Source organism: Pteropus vampyrus, unplaced genomic scaffold (assembly GCF_000151845.1).
Source record: "Pteropus vampyrus isolate Shadow unplaced genomic scaffold, Pvam_2.0 Scaffold94, whole genome shotgun sequence".
NCBI lineage: Eukaryota > Metazoa > Chordata > Mammalia > Chiroptera > Pteropodidae > Pteropus > Pteropus vampyrus.
Genome location: NW_011888875.1, coordinates 2,103,488 through 2,125,898, shown reverse-complemented (window position 1 = coordinate 2,125,898; position 22,411 = coordinate 2,103,488). Strand labels below are relative to the sequence as shown.

At 39.2% G+C, this 22,411-nt stretch overlaps 1 protein-coding gene across 1 annotated transcript in view; it reads right to left on the bottom strand.

Annotated features, from left to right (window-relative positions):
* DNAH5 (dynein axonemal heavy chain 5) overlaps nucleotides 1-22,411 on the bottom strand; it is a 223,620-nt gene that overhangs the window by 33,688 nt on the left and 167,521 nt on the right. The window contains exons 58-66 of the mRNA XM_023532947.1: nucleotides 17,811-17,990; nucleotides 14,145-14,282; nucleotides 10,519-10,654; nucleotides 9,388-9,704; nucleotides 8,644-8,799; nucleotides 7,610-7,792; nucleotides 2,923-3,166; nucleotides 1,814-1,928; nucleotides 1,126-1,316 (exon numbers count right to left, since the gene is read on the bottom strand). Coding sequence (XP_023388715.1) covers nucleotides 1,126-1,316; nucleotides 1,814-1,928; nucleotides 2,923-3,166; nucleotides 7,610-7,792; nucleotides 8,644-8,799; nucleotides 9,388-9,704; nucleotides 10,519-10,654; nucleotides 14,145-14,282; nucleotides 17,811-17,990 — 1,660 coding nt within the window. The remainder of the gene's footprint in view (nucleotides 1-1,125; nucleotides 1,317-1,813; nucleotides 1,929-2,922; nucleotides 3,167-7,609; nucleotides 7,793-8,643; nucleotides 8,800-9,387; nucleotides 9,705-10,518; nucleotides 10,655-14,144; nucleotides 14,283-17,810; nucleotides 17,991-22,411) is intronic.

The following is a 22,411-nucleotide window of genomic DNA, read 5'->3' as shown; positions in this document are numbered from 1 at the left end:
AAGGGAGGGAGAGGGAGAGGGAGGGAGGGAAGGAGGGAGAGACAGACAGAGGAGAGAATCGTACATAAATCATACTTTTCTAAGTTCAAGTCTAATAAGTCTTTGTTGCTATGAGATGGATATGCATATGCATATGTATATGAACATGAATATGCATTTGTATACGTAGGACTATGGACCTACACACCCCCAGGCACAGCATTTGCATATCCACACACGCTCCCTACTGGCCCCATCAGGGTCCACAAATCTACTCTCCAGGTTACGTTATAAGCCCCCACCCCCAAGACAAAGTTGTGTCTTATATTTAAAAACTTTGCTTAGAAAGGTATAATAAAACCATGTAGATCCCCACCATCATTCCCACAGTTATTGCAAATATTTACTGTTCAGGCAGGCATTCAAGAATGTGATAGCGCATTTCTGTTTCCGAGCCTTCCTCGGGCTGCCTTATTCCACTGGCGCAGGGGCCCCGTCCATGCGCAAAGCTTCATGGATGTCCACACGACAAGCTGCACAGTCGCCCGCCCACTCTGCCACGGCCACCCTGCTTGCTTTGCTTTCCTTCCATCATACTGCTTGCTTCCACCAGAGGCCTCGATGCCGGCTTCTGTTCCTTCAACACGATAAATGTCCCCAGGGCCAGCACCTCCCGCTCCTTCAGGCCTTTGCTTACCTGTCCAGCTCTCAGAGATGGGTCTCTACTTCGAGACCCACTCCCATGTAGAATTTTAAACTTCTCCTACCCGACACGCCTTGTAACTCCCATCTCTCCTATCCTGCTGTGTTTTTTTGTTCCATAGTGCTTACTAGCTTCTCACATACTACGTAATTTACTTATTAATTATTTTTATCTGCATGCCCCCCCACACACAAAAGTAAGATTCTTTTTCTTCTTTTTCGTTGTTCACTGATGTGTTCCAAGTGCCCATTCTGTGCCCCAGTACACAGTAGCTTCTCAATAAATATTCTTACAATCAATGAACAAATAAAATATCTCCTGGAAATGCAATCTTCAAAGAAATGCAGGGAAACTGTTACAGCCAGAAGGAAACACTGCACGGGACCCTCACGACAACCCCTACAACTGCACTGGTGTCCAGTGCTTTCTCCAGCCATGCTGACCTTTAATGAGGGTGAGAAATTCCTCGTGCTTGACCCGGTTCCTCTGGAGGTCGATCTTTAGGGTTAACAGCAAGGTGAACAAGAATTTGTGCTCTTCATACAGACCCCGGGAGGCGTACTTATAGACCTCGTAGGTCATGCATTCGATGATATTAGCAATCCTCTTGCTTGTAATGGGGCTCTTGACAGACCTGGAACAAAGAACATTTAAATGAGGCTTATCGCACTGCCTTTTTCAATTTCCCATAAAAACGTGCTGAATGGAGAATAAGTAACTTTGGAGGGCTGATACTTTTTTTTTTTTACACGTCAAGGATAAGCCTCCTAAATCTAAAATAACAAGTATCCACTCAACATGAAATGACAGAGTAGAGTCTTCCACGTTGTCTAAATCAATTTTCCTGCAGGGCATTATCACTCATGACAATGTCCTGGGAATTTCCTTGTTTAACAGAAACACGTGAAACCACAGGAATCAATCAGTGGATGAACAGTTGGTGGAGCTTTCTCCGAGCATAATATGACACATGAGAATGATCTGTTAACACACCGGTAATTATGCTAATCTTAGAGTTAAAAAATGATAAGAGTAAGACTCAGCAGCAAAGGGAAAAGAAGTTATAAATGTAAAGTCATCATTCTGGCCCACAATACAGAATTCAGCTTGGCTTCCTGAGCCCAGACGCACCTGGCCAAGGAAAGGTCAAACAAGCCGAGGAACTGGCGGAGTGAAGTCTGATACATCTCATTAACCAAGCGCATCTCGGTGATGAGGAAGTAAAGGATGCTGCCCCGCGTGGCGACTGGAAGACAAAGAATAAGGCTGCAGGTACCAGGGCGAAAAAGAAACGGCCCAGGCCCAGATCAGCCTCAACGCTCAACGAAAACAAGTTTCACTTTTACATCTTATCAATGACCCTGTACCAGCAATGGGAGTCTAGAGTGACGTTCATTCTGTGTACTTAAATCTTATTTATAGGCTTTGTGTAAGTAGTCTGCTATTTGTGTTCATCAAATGGCACTTTCCATTCTGGAATTTCTAGATCCCTTATAAATACATTTTACTATTTTTTTGTTTTTGTAGAAAAAACACCTAAAGGGATATCGAAGGTTTTAAAACACAGTATGTTGTGTGGGCACCAACAAGGGCCTCATTCATTTTTAAGTGTCATGAAGAAGCCATTCCCAACCCTGGCCTTGAGCTGGCAAAACAAGGCATCTCAAAGCGGATGCACCTGACTCTCCACCAGTCGACGATATTGTTTCAATCATTTTTCCAGGAGGCATGATAACTTACTCAAGGAGACTGAATGCTTTTAGCAGGTTCCTCTAGTAACCAAGGAACAACACCGATTTGCAAACTGGTGGATAAGACAAGAGTTCCCACGAGGCCAGAGAACTACCTTCCTGCTACAAAGACCGTGAACGAAACACTGGCTTACTATTGCCGAAGATAACTAGTGAACAGCCCACAAACGCTGCACTAATGCCTCAGATTGCACTATGTTATTGTCACATGTTCTTTAAAAATTCTCCCTCTTTACTTTCTAGTTTAAAAATAAGTTCGGAGGAACCCGAAAAGTTATGCCAACTTACACAAATTACAAGCGTCTAGTAAATTTACATGATTGCACAATTTTTTCATCTCAGTTTCACCGAACGGAAATGTCGCAAAACATAAATGGCCGCCCCGCTTTGGACAATGATTGGCATAACGTCCTTCCTTCCATTTCTCTCATTCTCATTTCTTTCTGTCTTCATTTTCCTGTGACATCTGTCCTTCATTACCAAACTCACCAGGTCTGTATTCCTCCCGGGCTGAGTTAATTTGAATTTCGGTCTCTGCCGAAATTTCCAGCTTCTGTGTCACCTCCTCAGCCGTCTTTTTTGTGTTACTCAGCACAACAATGAGACTCTCGTCGTCCACCAGGGAACCCTGGGTACTCGTCAGACGGTAAAGCAAATTATCTTCTAGCTCCTTCATCCGCCTTTTATTTGCAGTTACATCCTCCAGAAGACGAGTTCTTTCTTTCTCCAATTCCTATTAATTTGCACAAATATATTTTCTTCCTTAATTAACAGCTATCGTTTGGGCGTTCCTTCAAAAGTTAGCCTACAGGGCTGCCCTCAAGCTCCCGTACTGTAGTTTCTATTTGACTGCAGAAAGTATGGACATCAAAATAAGAGAAGGAGAAATAATGAAGGAAAGAAGACTTGGTAGCAAATGATATGAAAGTTACCTAAAATATTACCAATATCCCCTTTACTATCTATTTCTTTCCTAAAGTCAAATCATTTTAAGTGACTTTTGTAATTACATTTAAGCTTGTTTTGAAGGCAACATATATTTGAAAATGTATTGAAATACATTTGAAGATAAATATATATGCCTCAGAGTAAATATATTTACTTCCGTTTAGTTTCTTGTTTAAAAGAGCCTTGTTGTTGTTGTTTAAATGTGACTATTTTCAACTTGCTAGTTGAAATAGTAACCAATTCTGTGAAAAGCAAGTGTCCAAAAAGTAAGGCAAGCGACCTGTGCTACCACTGCTGATACATTTAAATGAAAAAAACTTCATGGCCTGAAAAAGCGCTATTCTTCCCAAGAAAAGAGAAGATCTGTGTCTTTTCTGAAGGACCTTTATAGGTAGCCGGGGAGGGAATGGCTTTGGAAGATTACTGTCCCGATTGGCTATTTCTTCCTCCGGGTAGTTTGGAGAGGGAGAGACAATAGAAGAAAAAGAAAGAAAAGATTGGGCTGGTGAGGGTCGGGGAGGGAGGAAAAGGCCAAGGCCATGACATTGAACAAGCCAGAGGAGGCACGAAGCCCAGAGGCTGGGAAACAACAGAGAAGGTGTACTTCAGGCCCCGAGTCAAACTGTATGGGAAAGTCAAATTGTTATATGAGAGACTCTAACTGTGAAGCTAACAAAAGAATCAAAAAATGGGAAGGACAATGAGTAAATAGTATTTAAAAACCTAGGTGTGTCTTGGTTACAGAACTGTAGATGTGAAAATCCTCTCTCGGTAACTGAAAAGCCTTGAAGTTAAAATGCAGGTTGTATCTAAATTGTATGAAGGCGCAAAGACCAGTGGCCTCAACTTTCTGTTCTAGTCGGTCAAACAGCGCTGGGTGAACAGCTGTGGTGAGGTCTGAGCACAGTGCTTCAGATCTGGGAACATTCAAGAAAAGGAAAATTCTCTCTTTAAGCAAAACAAAAGCTCAGAACTCGCATCAATTCTTAATTCCTTGAGATTCAGCAACTCAAGCAAAACCTGCTTGTATCCCCTTTGCCTCCATCTGTTATTTGGTTATATTTGGAAGCTTCCTGAGTAAGTTATTTTAATTCATTTATTTACTAGATCAGAATCTCAAATTTATACTTGAAACTAATAAAAAAAAAGTTACAAAGAAAAAAGAATCTCAAATTTGAGATAATATAGAAATTAGTACAAGCAAGTGACATATAAAAGCTACTATAAAATTCCTTTCCATAAGCAGTTTTATATAATAAAAGCAGTGACACTATGCTTATACCAGGAGATACAGTGATAAAAGGAAAAGGAAATTTTTCATTTTTTATTGCTATATTCCTAAATGTACAATTTATGGATTAAGTGATCAAAAATTAAGGGGCTCCACAAAGATGAAAATGAAAACTAAAATTCTACATAAACGGCATGTGTAACCAAAATTCTAAAATCAATAAAAGGAAGCAGATGACCTTCCAGAGTTCTCATTTCTAAATATCATCCAGACTCTCATTCCCAAAGAGTCTTTCTCTTCTTTACCTTGCACTGTTAATTAAAACAAAAAGATAAACAACAGAACTCAGAAACAGATTTATTTTCTTCTCCACCACCAGTGAGCTGGTGATAATAATGTCTGTTTAGTGTCTTTATTAAATTATTTCCTATGTCAGCTCCACCAAGTTCAGGTCCTTCTACCTGCAAAGGAAAAAAATCATCTACCTGTATGCTCATCCAGAATCCTGGGCAATGATGACCTCTGAGGCCTTGATTGTATGACCAGTAGAAGCTGTTAGTTGATATAGGTGGTTTTCTCCTAATAGTACATAGTTCTCTTTGAGTTTCTGACTTGTTCTCTAGGATCAAGGTCAGAGTGAGCCTCAAGTTCAGTGTGAGCCTAAGAGTATTTTTTTTTTTTTTTGAAGAAAAGTTACTGAAGGGCTACTGGTTTGCTGTGTATTTAAAATGGTCTCAGTACATCACCTCTGGTGACAACAACAGGCTGTCTAAATCTACCCACAGGTACATCAATCAGGTCAACAACCGAATATGGCCTTGATGTGAACTTGAACAACTCGGGCATTTAAAATGACTGCCTTGAAGCATACAGAAAAGTGGTAAGTCGGTTCAAAAGTCTGCCTTCCTTGTATTCACATGCTCCGAGGTTCTGAAGCACATAAGCCTGCAGGTAGCGCAGGCTGAACAGCTGAGCATTCACGAGACCAGATCCCGCATGAAAATGCTCCTTGCTGCCCAGTTCCCAGGACACTGGGACAGCTGCTAAATTTATGGAATCAAAGAACAGTGGTCTTTCTCCTGCATCCTAAGTTATTGTCCCAAGCCATTCTTATTGTCACGAGAAGAATGTACACACCAGTGAGGGCACAACTCACCTGACTGAAGAGGCTTGCCATTTGTTTCAGTCGCTCATTTACGGGACTTCCTTCGATATCTGCCAACACCAAATCCCTCTCTGCGGGATCTTCCTGGCTTCCAATAGCTCCCCTCCTCCCCAGCTCTATAACATTCTAAATTGTTATTTTATGTTTATAATCACCCAAAAGTGATCATAGTCAGAGAGACTGAATTGTCACTGAAGTCAAAGGAACAATTTGGAGTTTAAAAAACGTTTTCTGTCTGTGTCCATATGGCACAGACATAATCTCTTCTCGGCTGAGTCACTGGATTACAAGAAGTGCCCTGAAAGCACCAGAGACTCACTCAGACCCACTCGCCCACCCAGCCTGGGGAGATTCAGCAAAGTGAGCAGATTCAGGATTCAGTAGAAAGAACAGATGCTGCACAAAACAAAACAAAACAAAACAAAACAAAACAAAACAAAACCATGCTACTTGCAGAAATTACACTCGTCAAAATTTATCTAAGTCAAGTCCAACAGCTCGCTTCTTGCATGAAGAAAGAAAATACAGGTTACACGTTGTATTATAATGTGGTAAGTGTCATCTGGGTAAGACGACCCTCTATTATGACAGGAACACGAGGGCCACATGCTCTGGTGACACTTCTTTGTAAGAATTATTTTCTGCGAACCTGGAACAGATTCCGATCATGAGACAATAGCAAAGAAGTAAATTTTTCAAGACATTCAACTTTCCAGAAGTAAGAAAAAAAGGCCTGGCCTGTTCAAAGCCGTTTCAGAGCTAAAGTGCTCCTCGGTTCATCTTAAACCTCGGCTGTAACAATTACGGCTCAGCGCTGGTGTTGCTGTGTTTTGTCGTAACCAAAACCTGTCAGGCTATATTATTTTTTCCAGGGAGACTCTCTTCATCTCAGCCGAAGAGAAAGAAAACCAAGGGCAAGGATATTATTCAAACTGCCACCAGAGCCCCTTATCTGTCTGAGGTCAGCGTCACAGGTGAAAGCAGAACCTAAGATACGAAGACCGTATCCTGCCACAAAGACAATATTACATGCTGGGGATCAAGACCCCCATTCCATACCGATGTAATGACATGGCCACGCTAACCTTCCTCAGCCACGTCTACTGAGGCCCCGAAAATAAACGCGTAGGTATTTTGAAGGTGTTATCACTTTGGTAGATCACCTGTGGTAGGCACTCTAGCATCCGTTCCTGCCACACTGAGCAGCACTAAGCCTGCAGGTAGGGCCTACCACAAAATAAAAGTAGAGAAAACGGATCTGGAGTTATGCCTGTTGAGCATAATCAAGCCAGAAGCCTCCAGAAGGTGCTCAGTGAGAACCCAGGGTCACAAACATCTTCTCATAAAGAATATATAGACCTCTCTCAGATAACAAATAAGAATTGATAACGTCATGTGTTATCTACGTACATTTAAATTTTACATTCCAAAAGCATAACAATGAATCGAACGAAAAGAAAAAAATAGACATGTACTAGAAAGCTAAACGTCCACAGGTGAATAGAACTCACAACAGAACAAACTCTTCAGAAAAATAAAGTAATATAAAACCAGAATAATGAAGCTGAAAATGAGACTAATATTCATTCCCACAGGTGCATCATTAGTCCATATGAAATCAGTTGGTGATCTATGTGATCTGTGAGATGCAGATGAAACGTATTAGGTAGATAACTGGTTACTGGTTATCTAAGATACTTGCCAATTAATAATGGAAAAAAAAAACATAAGGGTGAAAGGGGAAATTCAATCCTAGTATGACTTTAATCATATTGTTTTCACCAATGAAAAAGTCACAACACCATGTAGAAAGGAGGCTGAGCCCTACTCGCCTGCTTCTCTGTGAGAATGACTCTTCCCAGCAACTGATCTTCCAGACCCTTCGTGGTGACAGCAAAATCGACAACGGAGGTCCGAGCGCTGACCTCAGGCGTGTAGGCCGGGTTGGGCAGCTTGGTGGTGATGTACAGTCGGAAGCCGCCCATCACGTCTACTTCCCTGTCACCGACTTTCACCTTTTTTTATAAAGAGAAAGTTAAAAGTCATAGAACGGAGCTTCACTCCATTGTGTCTTTTAGTAGGGGACCAAGTATCGCTTTAAACAATTATATGCCTGGAGATAATTCATACTAAAAAAGAAATAAATGGTCATCGGGCAGTCACAGGGCTTCAAGCTGCTAGGGAGGGAGTCGGAGAGAAGGAAATTCAATCTGTACCTTACGATAAATATCGAATTTATCGCCAAAACTGTTGTGAACATACTGCAGAAGTGAGATGGGGTCCTCGCATAAAATTTGGTTTAGAAGTCAAGGCTAATGACGGCAGGCGTGCACCAAAGGGGCAAGAAAGGTTTTATTACTCACATGATGAGATTTTCTGGGGAGATTAGGCTAGGTTCCCAAGCAGGTCCAAAAAAAATCACTCGAGAGTGTCAGGATGGGCAGCTGTTTTAAGGTTTTGTCATGGTTAGACAGTGGGGCTGGAGGGATTCCACACATGGGTACAGATAGGGGGTGACGTCAAGTGAATTTCCCATGAGTGCCAAAGGAGAAGGTATCCAGATTTTCTTAACAGCTGGCCCAGATTTGGGATGGAAGGGGTGATGGGCATGCTGGCGCCTGGAAACCAAACATCCAGACCAACGTCAAGATGGAGTCAGATTCATTACACGTGTGAAGGAGATATTCCTAAAAGGACTACTTTTGAATACTCGAATCCCAGCTCAGGAAGTGTAGAAGAGAAAAGCAAATGCCTCTTGTCACGGACTTGAATTTGAGTTGCTGCCTATTGAGAAAATCTCATCTATGTCACATTTTCCTGGCCTCATAGTAAACTGTTCTATACATCAACAACAGATTTAACCTGCCTTGAAGGTAGACCCGGTCTTAATGAAGTTTCTCTCCAAGACGTTATCCAGGGCTGGATCTAATTCCTCCCCAACATCTTCAATCAGCAAGGGCCTTCCGAGAGAAAGACTGTCCTCCAGGTGGTTTCTGAAGTACTTGTGATTTAGAGATGTGATCTAGAAGCCAGACCAAAATGTTTGCTCTTGACAGATGCTCTCATGATGCAACACACAGATAACTGAGAGAAAGTGGCGCCTGAGCATTTCAGCACAGGAGACAGAGAAGTTAGAGACCCTGACTTAGAAGTACACTTGGCAAAATGGTACAGAAAGCTTACACTGTTTCCATTCTTTTCCTTAGCAAACCATCATTCCCTTTTTACTGGAAAGCACGTAAAAGCTCTGGGCGGCATTGCTGCCTTTTCCTCCACCACCACTTCTGTGACAAATAACCGTGGACTGGTTACGAAGTATCCAAATAAAGTGCTAACACTTAATGTGACGCGGCGCCCCACCCCTGCTCCGTTTATCAGAGAGCCTGAGGCCAAACGGAAGACAGTTTGAAACCTTTGAAAGATGGCCTCAGGGGAGCTCCAAGCAACCACCAATAATGCGATTTTCAGAAATTACTTCTAAATATTACTATCTAAATATTAATGTGTAAAACTGTCTCTAAATATCAAATATTTCTTTATTCTCAGATACGTGTTGATCTGAGACAATAACACTTGACTAAAAGCATAAATATACCTGAGCAGCGATTACCTGGAGCTCGTTTTGGCTTTCTTTATTTTTAATCCAGATCTTGCCTTGAGTCTGAGGATCGATTAACAAAGGATAGCGAGATGCCTTTGTGACGATAATTCCATTCTGTATGGACAGGTCATCATTTGGCAGGCCTTGGAGGTTCCATTCACTAATAGTAGGAGCATCGATCAACATCTCGTTGAGATTTAGACTGTCTCCAAATGGAATTTCCCTGGCTTTCATTTCCTTCTGCCAATCATTTAACAGCAGATTGCGAAATTCTTGGTTAAATGGACCAGAATAAGACAGAAAAGCCGTGGCCAACAATACATCCCCTAAAATGGAAAATAAAACACCACTGAAACGCTTTATGATCAGTCTTGTAATTGTGCAGAATATTAAGAACAAAAATAATAACCATTCTTTTAAACAAAATTCCAGAAATCGAACTGTAACCACATGTTGCTGTGCCTTAGTGAATAAGCAGTAGTTTAGCTCATTGTTAAAGAGGATCCAAATGGTCCACCAAGGGCTGGCTGCTCCTAGTCAAGCTCTGGACTATTTTGACTCTTGATGAATATGAGAGGATGACTTCTGAGTTTAAGATATTAAACCTCAGAAGACAAAGCCTCCCATTCAGAGTAACCTTGATCAACATCACCATTTACTCATAGAATTCAAAAGTGATCTGATAGTTTACCTTCTTTACCTTTTTCAACAAAGGGGCTCAAATATATGGTGATGGAAGGAGATTTGACTTTGGGTGTCGAATACACAATGTGATATATGTATTTTGGGTGTTGAATACACAATGTGATCTATAGATGATGTATTATAAAATTTTATACTTGAAACCTATATAATTTTATTAACCAATATCACCGCATTAAATTTAAAAGTGACCTGATAATAAGAGGATTAAATGTCATTAACACATCATATAAGGTTGCATAGATGCCAGACTAATAATATTCATCTTTCTGAAATTGCTGGAGACAGACAGACAGACATACACACACACACACACAGAAAAACGGGGAGGAGGGATTAAAGTTATCAAGTATTGGTTTGTATTTCGATTAAAGCTAAAATTTGCTAACTCCCTATCACAATCAACACATAATCTCATTAGCAAAGGAATTTACACACCTACGAGTCTTTTAGTTTGTGCAGCAAACTCTTTACTTTGCTCTGTCCATCTTGCTTTCTCTCCTGCCAAGCCCCCGATCAGCGCGGAAGCAGTGTGCATCTTATGTCGGCATCGCTCTGCATCTTCAAGCAAGGTCTGAAAAAGGTCGCGACCAGGAGAAAACTTTTGTTCAGATAAACATAGCCTCTGGCTCAAAAATATGACTTATACATTACATATGGTCTGCCTTTCTGAGACATGTGATCAATTTCTGCGTGCTGCTATCAGCCAGGGCCTATTTCCATGGGACTTGGATAGGGCCCTGGGCCAACTGGTCAGACCCTCCCCAGATGTTAACAACTGAGAGGCCATGGAAATTTGCAACATGTATGCTTTCCTTATGAAGAAAAATAGAAATAAAATGTAAGCATACATGGTAACATCATCTAGCACAAAAAGTACAAAGAAATGCATATCTCTATATAAAAATTGGGAAAATTCTCACGTTAAAGTTCTAGCATGAATATCGCTTCATCTAACACCTCTTTTCACTTTAGGCAAAATTTTACCTTCAGATTGTGCCGTTCTGAAGCTTATTCATAAATTTTAGACACACCCGACTCCGCCAGTCCCTCCCTACTGCTGCTGTGTCAACTAAAGACCTTTAACCAACACTTCCACATACTACTGCCACTCAGGCTTAGTTGTTAAAAAAAAAAAAAAAATGATTCTATTTCTCTATTTTAAGAAACAACTGCTAATCCTACTTGTAAAAAATTTATTCTAGTGAAATAATAATGGATATGGATAAAGATTTAGCTATGTGACTAGTCACTGACAATTCAGGTATAATATTTACATAAATTTATACATCTACTTTTAGCATAGATACACTAAACGTCTAACAATATCGGATTATTTAAATAGATTATGGTATATCATAAATAAGAATACTCTGAAGGCATTAAAAATTATCTTATAAAAATGTTTATGAGCAAGAAAAAAATCATGATAGATCATTGTTAAAATTTCAATTTATAAAGCAGTATGTATTGAATTTTCTGTTATAGTTTTAAATGGATTTTAAAATGTATGTAAATCGAGTTACATGATCAGCTATGAAATGATAAAGAGAAAAAAACATCTCCAGGGTTACCTATGTGTGTTTTCTATAAGAAATGTGAATTGCTTTTGTCGTAATAAGGAAATATAGTGCATTTCAAAAGCAAGATATTTATTACAGTTCCTCCCAGTCTACTCCATTTTCCTTCCCGCAGAGTTAATGCAGAAAACCTAAAAAGCACAGCCGAGAACTTCACCCCCACAGCTACAAGACCCACATTTGTTTGCTTCTCTCCAAGAAGAAAGATGCCAGCGACATCATTTATTTCTGCCACCTTTGGACACAGCATTTCATGTAAAAGATATTTTTAAGATTGAGTTGTCTTCCCGAAATTCCCCATGCCCACTCCCAAGTGGCCAAATAAGAAAATACCCCAGCCCTTCCTCTCCTGGCTTTTGTTTTCTGGCAGAACCGGATGAGAGAGGGAGAGAGGCGGGTGGGATGGGGGAGGAAGAGAAGCAAACATCTGAGAGTGTGGAGGGGAGGAGTGGGTTTCCCCTCCCAGCCTGGCTGAGGGTGTGCAGAATTTTCCAGGTCCCATAAACAGTCCCTCCAGCCCTCTCTCACACAGTGCCCCCTGCGTGTGACTAGCTGGCCAGAGGGCCTAGGGGAGCGGGCCCCACACGAAGGTATTGTCCTGTGCAGAGAGAAGCAGGACACACGCTCCTACAGGGACCACACGGGGTTATGAGGTTACGGGCTGTGACCATGAACTGTAGACTCAAGGCCCTTGCCCTGTTTTCTGGGAGTCCATACACCCCCAGAATTTGCACAGAGCCTGATGGAGGGACAAGGAACAACGAAATGACTAAAGATCAAGTTCACTCCAGCACGGTAATGGCCGACAAGCTTACAGCCAGAATTAGGTTTTTTAACTTAAAAAAAAAAAAAACTTGACATTTGTTGAAACTTAAGTTTTAAGTCGGAGCCATACCTTTAGAGTAGCAGTTCTTGTGTGGTCCTATATGACTATTTACCTAACAAATAGCAGGAGCTCAAAAACAAAAAAGCTTATTGAATGAATGAAGGCAAAAATGCTAAAAGTGAAACATAATAAACATGAGGCTGTAAAATATTTTATTGCATTCAATCCCGCTCCTGGATATGTGTGTCCAAGGGGCAAAAATTAACGTGCCTTCCTCACAGTTTCTAAAGTACTTTTTCAAACTGCGATGTTAATTTTCTCTTTGTAAGTGAATTCTACAGGGCATAAGTAACAAACCCAAATAGGTACTATATAATTAACTCCTTAAAACTTCTAAAATGCTCCTATTTTGCTTTCAGGGGACTTAAGACAAAATATCATACATTCTGCACATAGTGAAACTGAAATGTTCACCCAAATTATTATCAGGGAATAGACTAAGAGAGCAGGAATCTCAATCCAGCCAAGAGAAGGCCGAGGAGGGTCAAGGGTAAATTCGATAAAATCATCAAGGAAAGAAGAGAGTGAATCTAGCTCTTATTTACCAAATATAGGATTCATCAGGGGCAAAAACAGATTTTATGGGGCCAGAAGCTTACATAATCTAGAGACAACTTTAAGAAAATCATTAAAGTCTTCTCATAGATACAAAAATGCCAAATGGGACATAGAGCTGAAATGATGGGGAGAAAAATCGCTCACAAGTCCTGGTGACTTAGAAACCCAGATGCCTTTCTTTGGGGAGCACTAGGGGTTCCCTCTGAATGCTTCCACACCGAGACTTGCCAATCATTCTGCATAGAGCACTCTATGCATCACTCCCAGCATTCACAGGGGCCTGCACAAGTGAGGGCTCATGATACTTAAGCTACATTAGGTCTATGCTAAATCTGCCTTGATGACCAGAAGGAAGGAGGCCCAAATGGAGCCAGAATTAGTATAAATAAAATAAAGAGCTTATGGCCCAATGTATACAAAAAGCATAAATCTAGATTCTGAAAGTTGCTAAAGCTGCAAAATATGTATAGGTTGAGAAGGCTGTGGATGGTCATCATCATCGGATATAGCCCTGTGGTCAGTCACATCAGTCCAGCAGAGAAGCCAGAGTAGACATCAGAAGACCAAGGTCTAGTCCAGCCCTCTGACCCAGGCCTATGACTGGGAGCCATTCTCTTGTCCTCACTGGGCTCAGTGCCTTTCTCTAAAATGAGAAAAAATAAAAACATCTATCCTGACTACCTTGAAAGGCTCTTTCAAAGATTAAATAAGTGGAAGGACATGATTTGAAAAACTGAAAAAAAAAAAAAAATGGTACAAAAGATGCTGTTAATAAGGAAATTCAGAACGTTCATGTTCCAGAACTGATTCCTGTCTTGGCTAAAAATCCTGACGTCTCACCAAAGGTCCTTGGTGTCTGTTTGAAACAAACTCTAGGGTTTAGTGAGGGATCCTGTGCTGTGTATGCGTTATTTATAAATTAAATGAATCCCTGCTGAAAACCAAACCCTTGGAGTGAGAAAGTAGAAAGGGAATGAAGGGTGTCGCATAGCCGCGCGTGTAGGTATGTGACAGCCCCTTCCAAGCCAGACAACAATTACCTGCTTTTCAGTCATGGCCTGTTCGTACTCGGCTTGAACCTTATCAAGTTCTGCTTCCTTGTCGTCCAGCTCTGCCTGGGCCTTCTGCAGGTCCTGCATGGCTAAGACATGGCGATTCTCCTGCACCACCAAGTTGGCCTGTACAGGACACACGTGAGGTGACGAGGTGGGCAAACCAAACAGTCAGCATTTCAGAGTCTGAGAAAACCGGGCAGTGTCTCATGGCTATACTTTTTCTTTGTTCCATCTTTAAGGTCTTTTCGAATTGCATTAAGTCAAGACCAAATCTTCATGAGAACGTGACATAAATGTTTATGGGAAGAAAATCAGAATCATTAGAAGTCAGCAACTTTTTCCCATAAAGTGCCTGATAGTAAATATTTTAGGCTTTTGGGCCCAAGAGGCAAAATCAAGACTATTGTTTAGGTACTTATTTAAAAACATAAAAGCTCTTCTTATTTCATGGGCTATACAAATATGGGTAGCGTGTTAGATCTGGCCTGTGGGCTACAGTTTGCTAATCTCGAGATCCAAATATTGTACTATTAAATATTATGATATTACAATATTAAATATTAATATTACAATAGTAAATATTGCAATATTAAATATTGTAATAGGTAAATTACAGAACATTATAATAGTGAGAGTTGTAGGGAGAAAAATAAGTCTTTGTATTTAAAACCATCAGCCTAGAAGGACTGATCGCTGTTGATGAAAATGTCAAAACGAGGCAAAGAATAACTGTTTGCTGAACATAAAGATCTAGGTTTTGTAGGTAGTGGTCATCTTGATGTCACTCCTGTAACTTTCATATATTGCTTGCCTTCCAGAAAAGAACTGCTACCTTGAGCTGTGACCAATTAAAAATATTTGTTTTAAGAAAGCTAACAAATTAGATTCCATACACATAATCAAAAGCCACATCAGTAGAAGATGAGGTATAGAAAATAGTCCATGCTTTTAGATTGTTTTTAGATTGTTTTGAAAATTTTTTGATTGTTTTGAAAATTTAGATTTTTTTTGAAAATTTTAGATTTTTTTACAGGAATTTAGATTGTTTTGAAAATTTTTTGAAATCGAATGACTCCTTTTTAAGTCTTATAATGTTAAAATTGACATTAATGGGGGAGATCCACTACTAAACCCACATTCTTTCTGAGGTGTTTGAGAAGAAATTATTATCTTAAAAATATTCATCTAATGATTTTTCTCTCTGAAAACTTCAGGCTCTGAAATTTTGGCAGAATTATTCTTCAAGCAAAAGTTAAGAGTTCCATAACTGATTAGAACCAATGGCAGGCCAAAATATGGCTTTAAAATTATACTTTTTTTAGTATAAAATTATACTAAAAAGAAACTACCTCTTGGAACATTTTTTTCTCAGCTCTTCTCTAAGCTGCATCTGTTTCCATGGCTTCAACATGGAAGAAAAGCAAAGTCCCTGTGTCACCTCACCAAAGTCACCCACTAATGTCAAACTATCACAGTCCCAAAGATTTTGAATATTTCAAAGACTTTGCTCAAAATTTTTTTTAAATGAAGCTTTCAAAAGTCGCTAACCAAAAGGTATAGAATCATTCAGATCTACCTGCTCACCTTAGGAGCTGCAGTACTTTGTTCAAGTTACTTAAACTCTGTGAGCCTCAGTTTCTCCACTGAGATGTTCAAAATACTCAGTTTCTCCACTGAGATGTTCAAAATACTTCCTAGGTTGTGTGTGTGTGTGTGTGTGTGTGTGTGTGTGTGTGTGTGTGTGTAGTGTAGATTAAATAACATATGTAAAAACCCAAGTCTGGAACCTGGCATATAACAAGAGTTCAGTAAATAGTAGATATTGTTATTGTTACTATCGGCATGCAACATTTACGGCTTTACCGTTGTAATATTCTGTTTATACAGACTAGTATTTACTGGTTTTCATAGAGTTTTCAAGGAGAGATCTCATTAAAATAAACTTGAATAGAACCTAAATGGCTATAGTTGTAATTAATGTTTAAGTTTATTCACTACCAAAAGACACTTGGAGCACAACTGTGAGATGAAAGTAAAGTGCCCCTTTGTGTCTTCATTACTAATTAGCAACGAAGAGGTTCCAATTGGAATTTAATAAGTATCCTTAATCTCGCCTCACTGAGGAAGCAGGAGCTGGTGCGTGAAGCCCCTCCAGGAGTGAGCGACGTTAGAGGCCTCAGTCTGTATTTCCTGAGATATCGAGCAGAGGTGCCCAATGATAACTTGTACTCTGTCTTCTACTTCTCCCTGCACGGTGATTACATGGGATCCATGTGACCGCGTGTATTTTTCCGACTGCCATTAGAAGCGACCTGACAAAATGAATGCACGCCGATACTGGATGCTCTTAAGAATGTAGGAGGGCGCTCCCAGAACAGACTTCTCTGGAGCAAGTAGAAGTTCCCACTTTCTGATGAAATTCTCTTCGCTTCCTACGGTAGGGTCTAGATTGTCCTGGGTTTGGGTGCTGCTGAAATGTCCTGAACATAGGGAAGACCTCTTTGTTCTTATGTAAGCTGTCTTCAGAATGTCCACTATTTTGTAGACTTTAGCTCATTTCATTTAAAACGACTACAACAAAATAAAAACTATCCATCGTGAATTCAACCGTAATTCCTTTAAAGACAATATGTATCCTTACCCACTGGAAAATTTGTGAAGGAAGCCCTGAACTTTTGATATGGTGGTCACAGTTCAGTTACTATCGGAATGTTCATTTTTGAGCTATACTGGGGTCTTCAATGGTCCCAGGTCCTAATGTCAGCATGACATCAATTATTTGCTCTAAAAGTCTCTGAGCCAAATGAGTCTCTTCTTTTAAGGTTGCCCGAGGACCCCAGTACATCCACCATTGAGTAAATGGTCTTGGTCTGGTAATAATTAGAAAATAAAAGAGAACTTGCAACTCAATCCCTATCTTCTTTCTACTTTTGATTATTTTTATCGTGATTACTATACTCCTTGGGTGGTTTATAAGCCTAAGTGAATTTTAGTTGATGGTTGAAAGAGATCAGACTCATACAAAAGCGAAATAACCAACCAACTCTTAAGGTATGAGTTTTGAGACACTGGTATCCCATTTTCAAAACATATGCTTGTCTCTCCCTCTGCTGAAGACTGAGTGCCATTGAATGGTGGGGGAGTGGGTACAAATGAAGCTTAGAAATACAATTACTCAAAAGGAAAGAGGCATATTCTCAAATCGCATTAAACAACAAAGAGATGATATTCGGTTTCTTTCCTGAGGGACAAAGAGGAGAGGAAATACTATGTCATGTCATCTGTGTGTCAGCCCTACCTAATTCGTAGATTTCCCTGGCATGAGATCTTGGACATTATCAGGGGGTTCTGCACGATAGTTTTCTGTGTTTCTTTTTTTCAAGTTGACATTGTGTAGGAAAAATATCCAGCAGCCCGCACTGGACATAGTATCCTTGTAGAGAGTCCACGCTTACAGGCTCACATCATTCTTACGGAGCAGGATTACAGAGAAGAAAGAGACATCTCGGGTCTCGTCTTTCTAGCCATTGCTGTCTCTGGGGACTCGAGTACAATAACCCCAAAGGCTGTGTTGTGTGAAAAGACAAGACCAGTTGACCTGGAGACCTCCGGCAGATACGCGCGTCACGTGGCTCTACCTGGGAGGCTTACCTTCAGAGGCAACACCTCTCTGTTTATAGAGAAGAAGGAAGCCATGGCTTTGGTCCAGGAACAAAGACCGGCGACGTTCCCGCACACGCGCTTAGCAGTTTCGATGTTGTAGTCTGCCATCTCAAAGTAAGGATTCAAAAATTCTATCACTTCTTCATTGATCGTGTCTTTTGGGAATTGCTATGGAAAAGGAGTAAAATTAAGTCAAAATTATTCTTTCCGTGAAGTCACACTCGCATTATGCTCACAATGCCATTGAAACTGCTGAACAACCGAAAGGGGTGAATGACTTGATATTTTGTCACTATTTCAGTATATTAGGCAAAAGTACTATAGGTGAAAACAGAGTAAGCAATGACGACAAAGAAGTCAGAGTACAGTTTATCTTCTGTGGACAAGAGATGCCAACCTTAAATAAACTTTCTGGGATCCAAGGAAAAAGGAAATTTTTGCAGCAATGAACACTCGCACGGTTATTAGAATTTCCAAAGCAATAAAATTTTTATGTCATTAATCCTAAGTAGGTGAATTATAAACCCATAAAATCAACAATGAAAAACAAATACACATGGGTATAGTCAGCCTGAGGACATATATATTTAACATTTAGCAGAAACTAAAACCTTAATACATTCAGACAGAAGTTCTATTAAACTTTTCTGAAATGTGAAGATAATAACTTGAACATTAGGCCTTGAGGGTGATGAATTAATTTTTAATTATAGAACCATTAAGAATATGAGAAAATTGTTATCTTCGGGAGCGATACGATTGTTTTTAAATAGTAACAGAAAGGAATTTTTAAAAATGTCTATCTTGAATCAAAAGAAAATACTGGCCAAACAAATAAAATTGGATCTTTTTTAAGTGGTGTTTCAGCACATAAAAGAGGATGATTAAATGTCTTCCAAATAGAAAAAAAATTTAGCACCTAAATAATTCAGTGACATCTTCACAGAAGACACATAATGTAGGGTAGAACACAATCTCATTCAGACCTGTTTTAATGCAAATTTCTTTAAGAAGACGTGGAAAAAAGTGAAGCCAAAAGAAAAATCAGAATATTTGGGAGCAAGGGAAGAGCAAATAGCAAAGGAGCTTCTAAGATCTATATCTGCTCTGCCACCAGATATATAATGCAGGAGCCCAGAGTCACTTGCCAGGATTCTATTCGAAGTCCAATTCATTGTCACATTTTTCTAACTTTTTGAGTCTCCTCTGTCACCACTGCCACCCTAACTCACCCAAAGTTAATCGCCACCTCTTCTCCACTCAAATAGCATGTTATTCCTTCACAGTGGCACTTACTTCATAGAGTCTCATATTTTAATTTTCTGGGACAAATCTGTGTGGACACTAGTTGTATAAGCTACTTATTGTTATAGCTTCTGTAATAGGCTCTAGCTACAGCACCCACTGGGCGATGCTGAATTGAAAAATGAATGAAAGATAGCATTAAAGTTATTGCTTGGGAAACGGATGTGGGTTGGGTATTCCCGATTAGTTGTCTCAAGATCTAAATATGAAAGATAACACAATATAAATTCTAGAAGAAAACACGGAAGCATTTATTCTGCCTCCATGGTGAGCAAAGATTTCTTAATCAGAGCACAGAAAGCATTCTTAAGGAAAACACTGAAAAACTAGACTACATTAAACTTAAGAACACCTGCTTATCAAAAGACACCATTAACGGGATGAACAACTAAGGTAGAAATTGGGAGAAGATGTCTGCAAAACACAAATGATAAATTACTCATATTTTATATATAAAGAAATTCTGTAAAGTAATACAAAATTAAAACGGATGAGAGACCTAAACAGGCATTTAACAAGAATGCCCAAGGGGCTTATAAACCAATAAAAAATTTAGGGCATCATTAGTCATCAGGGAAATGCAAATTAAAACCACAATAATAAGATACTACTGCAAACCCATCAGAATAGCTAAATGCAGAAAATGGTGAAGATGTGGAGCAACTCATACACTATTGGTGGGTGCATAAAATGATGCCAATATTTTTGAAACTCTTTAGCACTATCTACTACAGTTTGATTAAATGTATAAACTAAGACCCAGAAATTCCACTCTTGAATATACAGCCAACAGAAACGCAAACATGCTGACCAAATGACCTGCAGACCAATACCCATAAGAGCTCTATTTATAATAACCAAAAACTAGTAGCAATTCAATAATTCATCAACAGTACAAGGGACAAACAAATTGAAGCATACTAGTGTTCACGATGATGCCGATTTACACAAGCTCATGAGAAACAATTGCTAAATTTTCAGAAATTCTGCAAACTGGTTGTAAAGATAACCATTATTAATATTAAATTATATAACTTACAATTAAATTTTATTTGAAACAAAAATAATGTATAGTCAAATAATATATAGTATAATTCTTTTACTACATTTTACTATCTATGTTTTTTGAGGTCATTTATATCTATTTACTGCACCTATATGGTAGAAATACTATATAATGGTGTGCTATTACACATCTCTTCCCAAGTCTACATTCAGCATCATTTTTATAGCTTGAAATTGGCCACTATGGGATATTTACACTATGGAAATTGACAAACATTATAAATCGGAGCTTTTTGGTTCTTTTTTCTCCCCAGAATGAAATACTATTCTGTGCAATAATAAGAATGAATATCACAGATGTGTTAAAGAGGTCAAAACAAAAGTCTTCATATGATTTCATATATGTAAATTTCAAAACAGGCAAAACTATTAGTATAAAGGTCAGAATAATAATTATCTTAGGAGAAGCTATTAACTGGGTTGGCACGCAAATTTCTGGGATCTGCAAATAAAAAAACCTTGATTTCAGTGTTCATTAATGGGTATCTACATATGTAAATATTTATCAAGCTGTATACTTTAAATATGTGCATGCTATTATATGTAAATTCTATCTCATAATAAAATTAAAATGATATAAATTAATACTCAAAAATTACTGTTGAGACTTGAAATAGATATATTTCTATTCACATGTATATAACATATGCACCTATGTACTGTCTCCTTACAAAGAATTTTTAAACTTTGATTGAAATACATCATTCATGCCAGTGACCAATACATGAGTTATATAGATCTCTAACCATTACGCTGTACAACTGAAACTAATATATTATTGTATGCCGAATATAATTGAAAAATAAAAACTCATTGAATTGTACAATGTAAATATGAGCAACTAATTGTCTATCGTATGTCAACAAAGCTGGGGAGGGAAAACTAAAATTTGTCGGGAAAAACTATAATGCTTATAATGTCTTATATCTGAAACAGAAAAAGTCTACTCTGAAAATATAGTACAAAACACATAGGCAGAATATTATTCAGCCTGAAACAGAATGAAATCCTAACATTGTGACAACATGGACCTGGAAGACAATATGCTATGTGAAATAAGCAGAAAGGCCAACACTGTGTGGTCTCGCTCATATGGAGAATCTACAGCAGTCAGACTCATGGATGCAGAGAGCAGAATGGTGGTTGCCAGAGGCTGGGGGCGAATAAGTGGGAAGATGCTAGTCAAGGGGTACGAGGCATTAGTAATATATAACGAGTAAGTTCTGGGCACCTCACACACAGCAATGTGAACGGAGTTAACAATACTGAATTGAATACCTGAAGTTTACTGAGACGGTAGATCTTAAGTGTCCTCATCACAAAAAAAAAAGAATAAAAGAAAACGGTAACTATGTAAGGAGATAGATATGTTCATTAGCTTGATTATGGATATTATTTCACAATGTACACATATACCAAAACACCAAGTTGTACACCTTAAATATATACAACCTTTATTTGTTCATTATACCCTAATAAAGACGAAAAATAGTAAGCAAAAATATGTATGTTGAATAAATTCTTTTAGAAACTTATTCCATTAAAGGACTCAGATATGCCAATGCAGTCTGGTCCACTCTTAGCCCATCACTGCTGGGCCACCCACCTGTAAGTTCTGTAAGAAGTTCCCTGCAGTCATCAGCTTTAAGGATTCCTGCCAGGAAGGAACCGGACAGCTCTTCTCCGGGTCGGTTTTCACTGCGTTGACTTTCCTTTGAAACAGCAGCAGCACACAGTCCATGATCCGCATGATGAGGTGAGGGGGCCGGCCCAGCGTGCGGACAGTCGCAATGTCTGAAGGCTTGATGGTCTGCGGGAGGAAGGGAAGCTGTCATCTAATCTCATGTGAGAAAGCGCACACGGAACTGTCATCTCTAAATGTTACTGTTTCGACAGAAGAAAACGAGCGTGTTTAAGTTAGATACAGTCTTGGGGGCTAGACGCATATTTAATCCCAAAGAAACTCATGTCCCAAAAAGTTTAAATGTTTACAATTCAAACTGACAATGAAGATCGAAATGTTGGTGAGTCGATGAGGAGCTGTGACTTCTCTAAAACCATACAGACCCCATAGTGTCAAAAAAAAAAGAGTGTGTAACTTGAAAGAAAAAGAATAGTCAGCACTTATGCAGAGACCAGGAAAACTCCGCATTGGCAGTGCTTTTTGACTCATTAGTTATGTAGGGCAAGAATCTGCCTCTCTCTCTTAAGCAACTTGT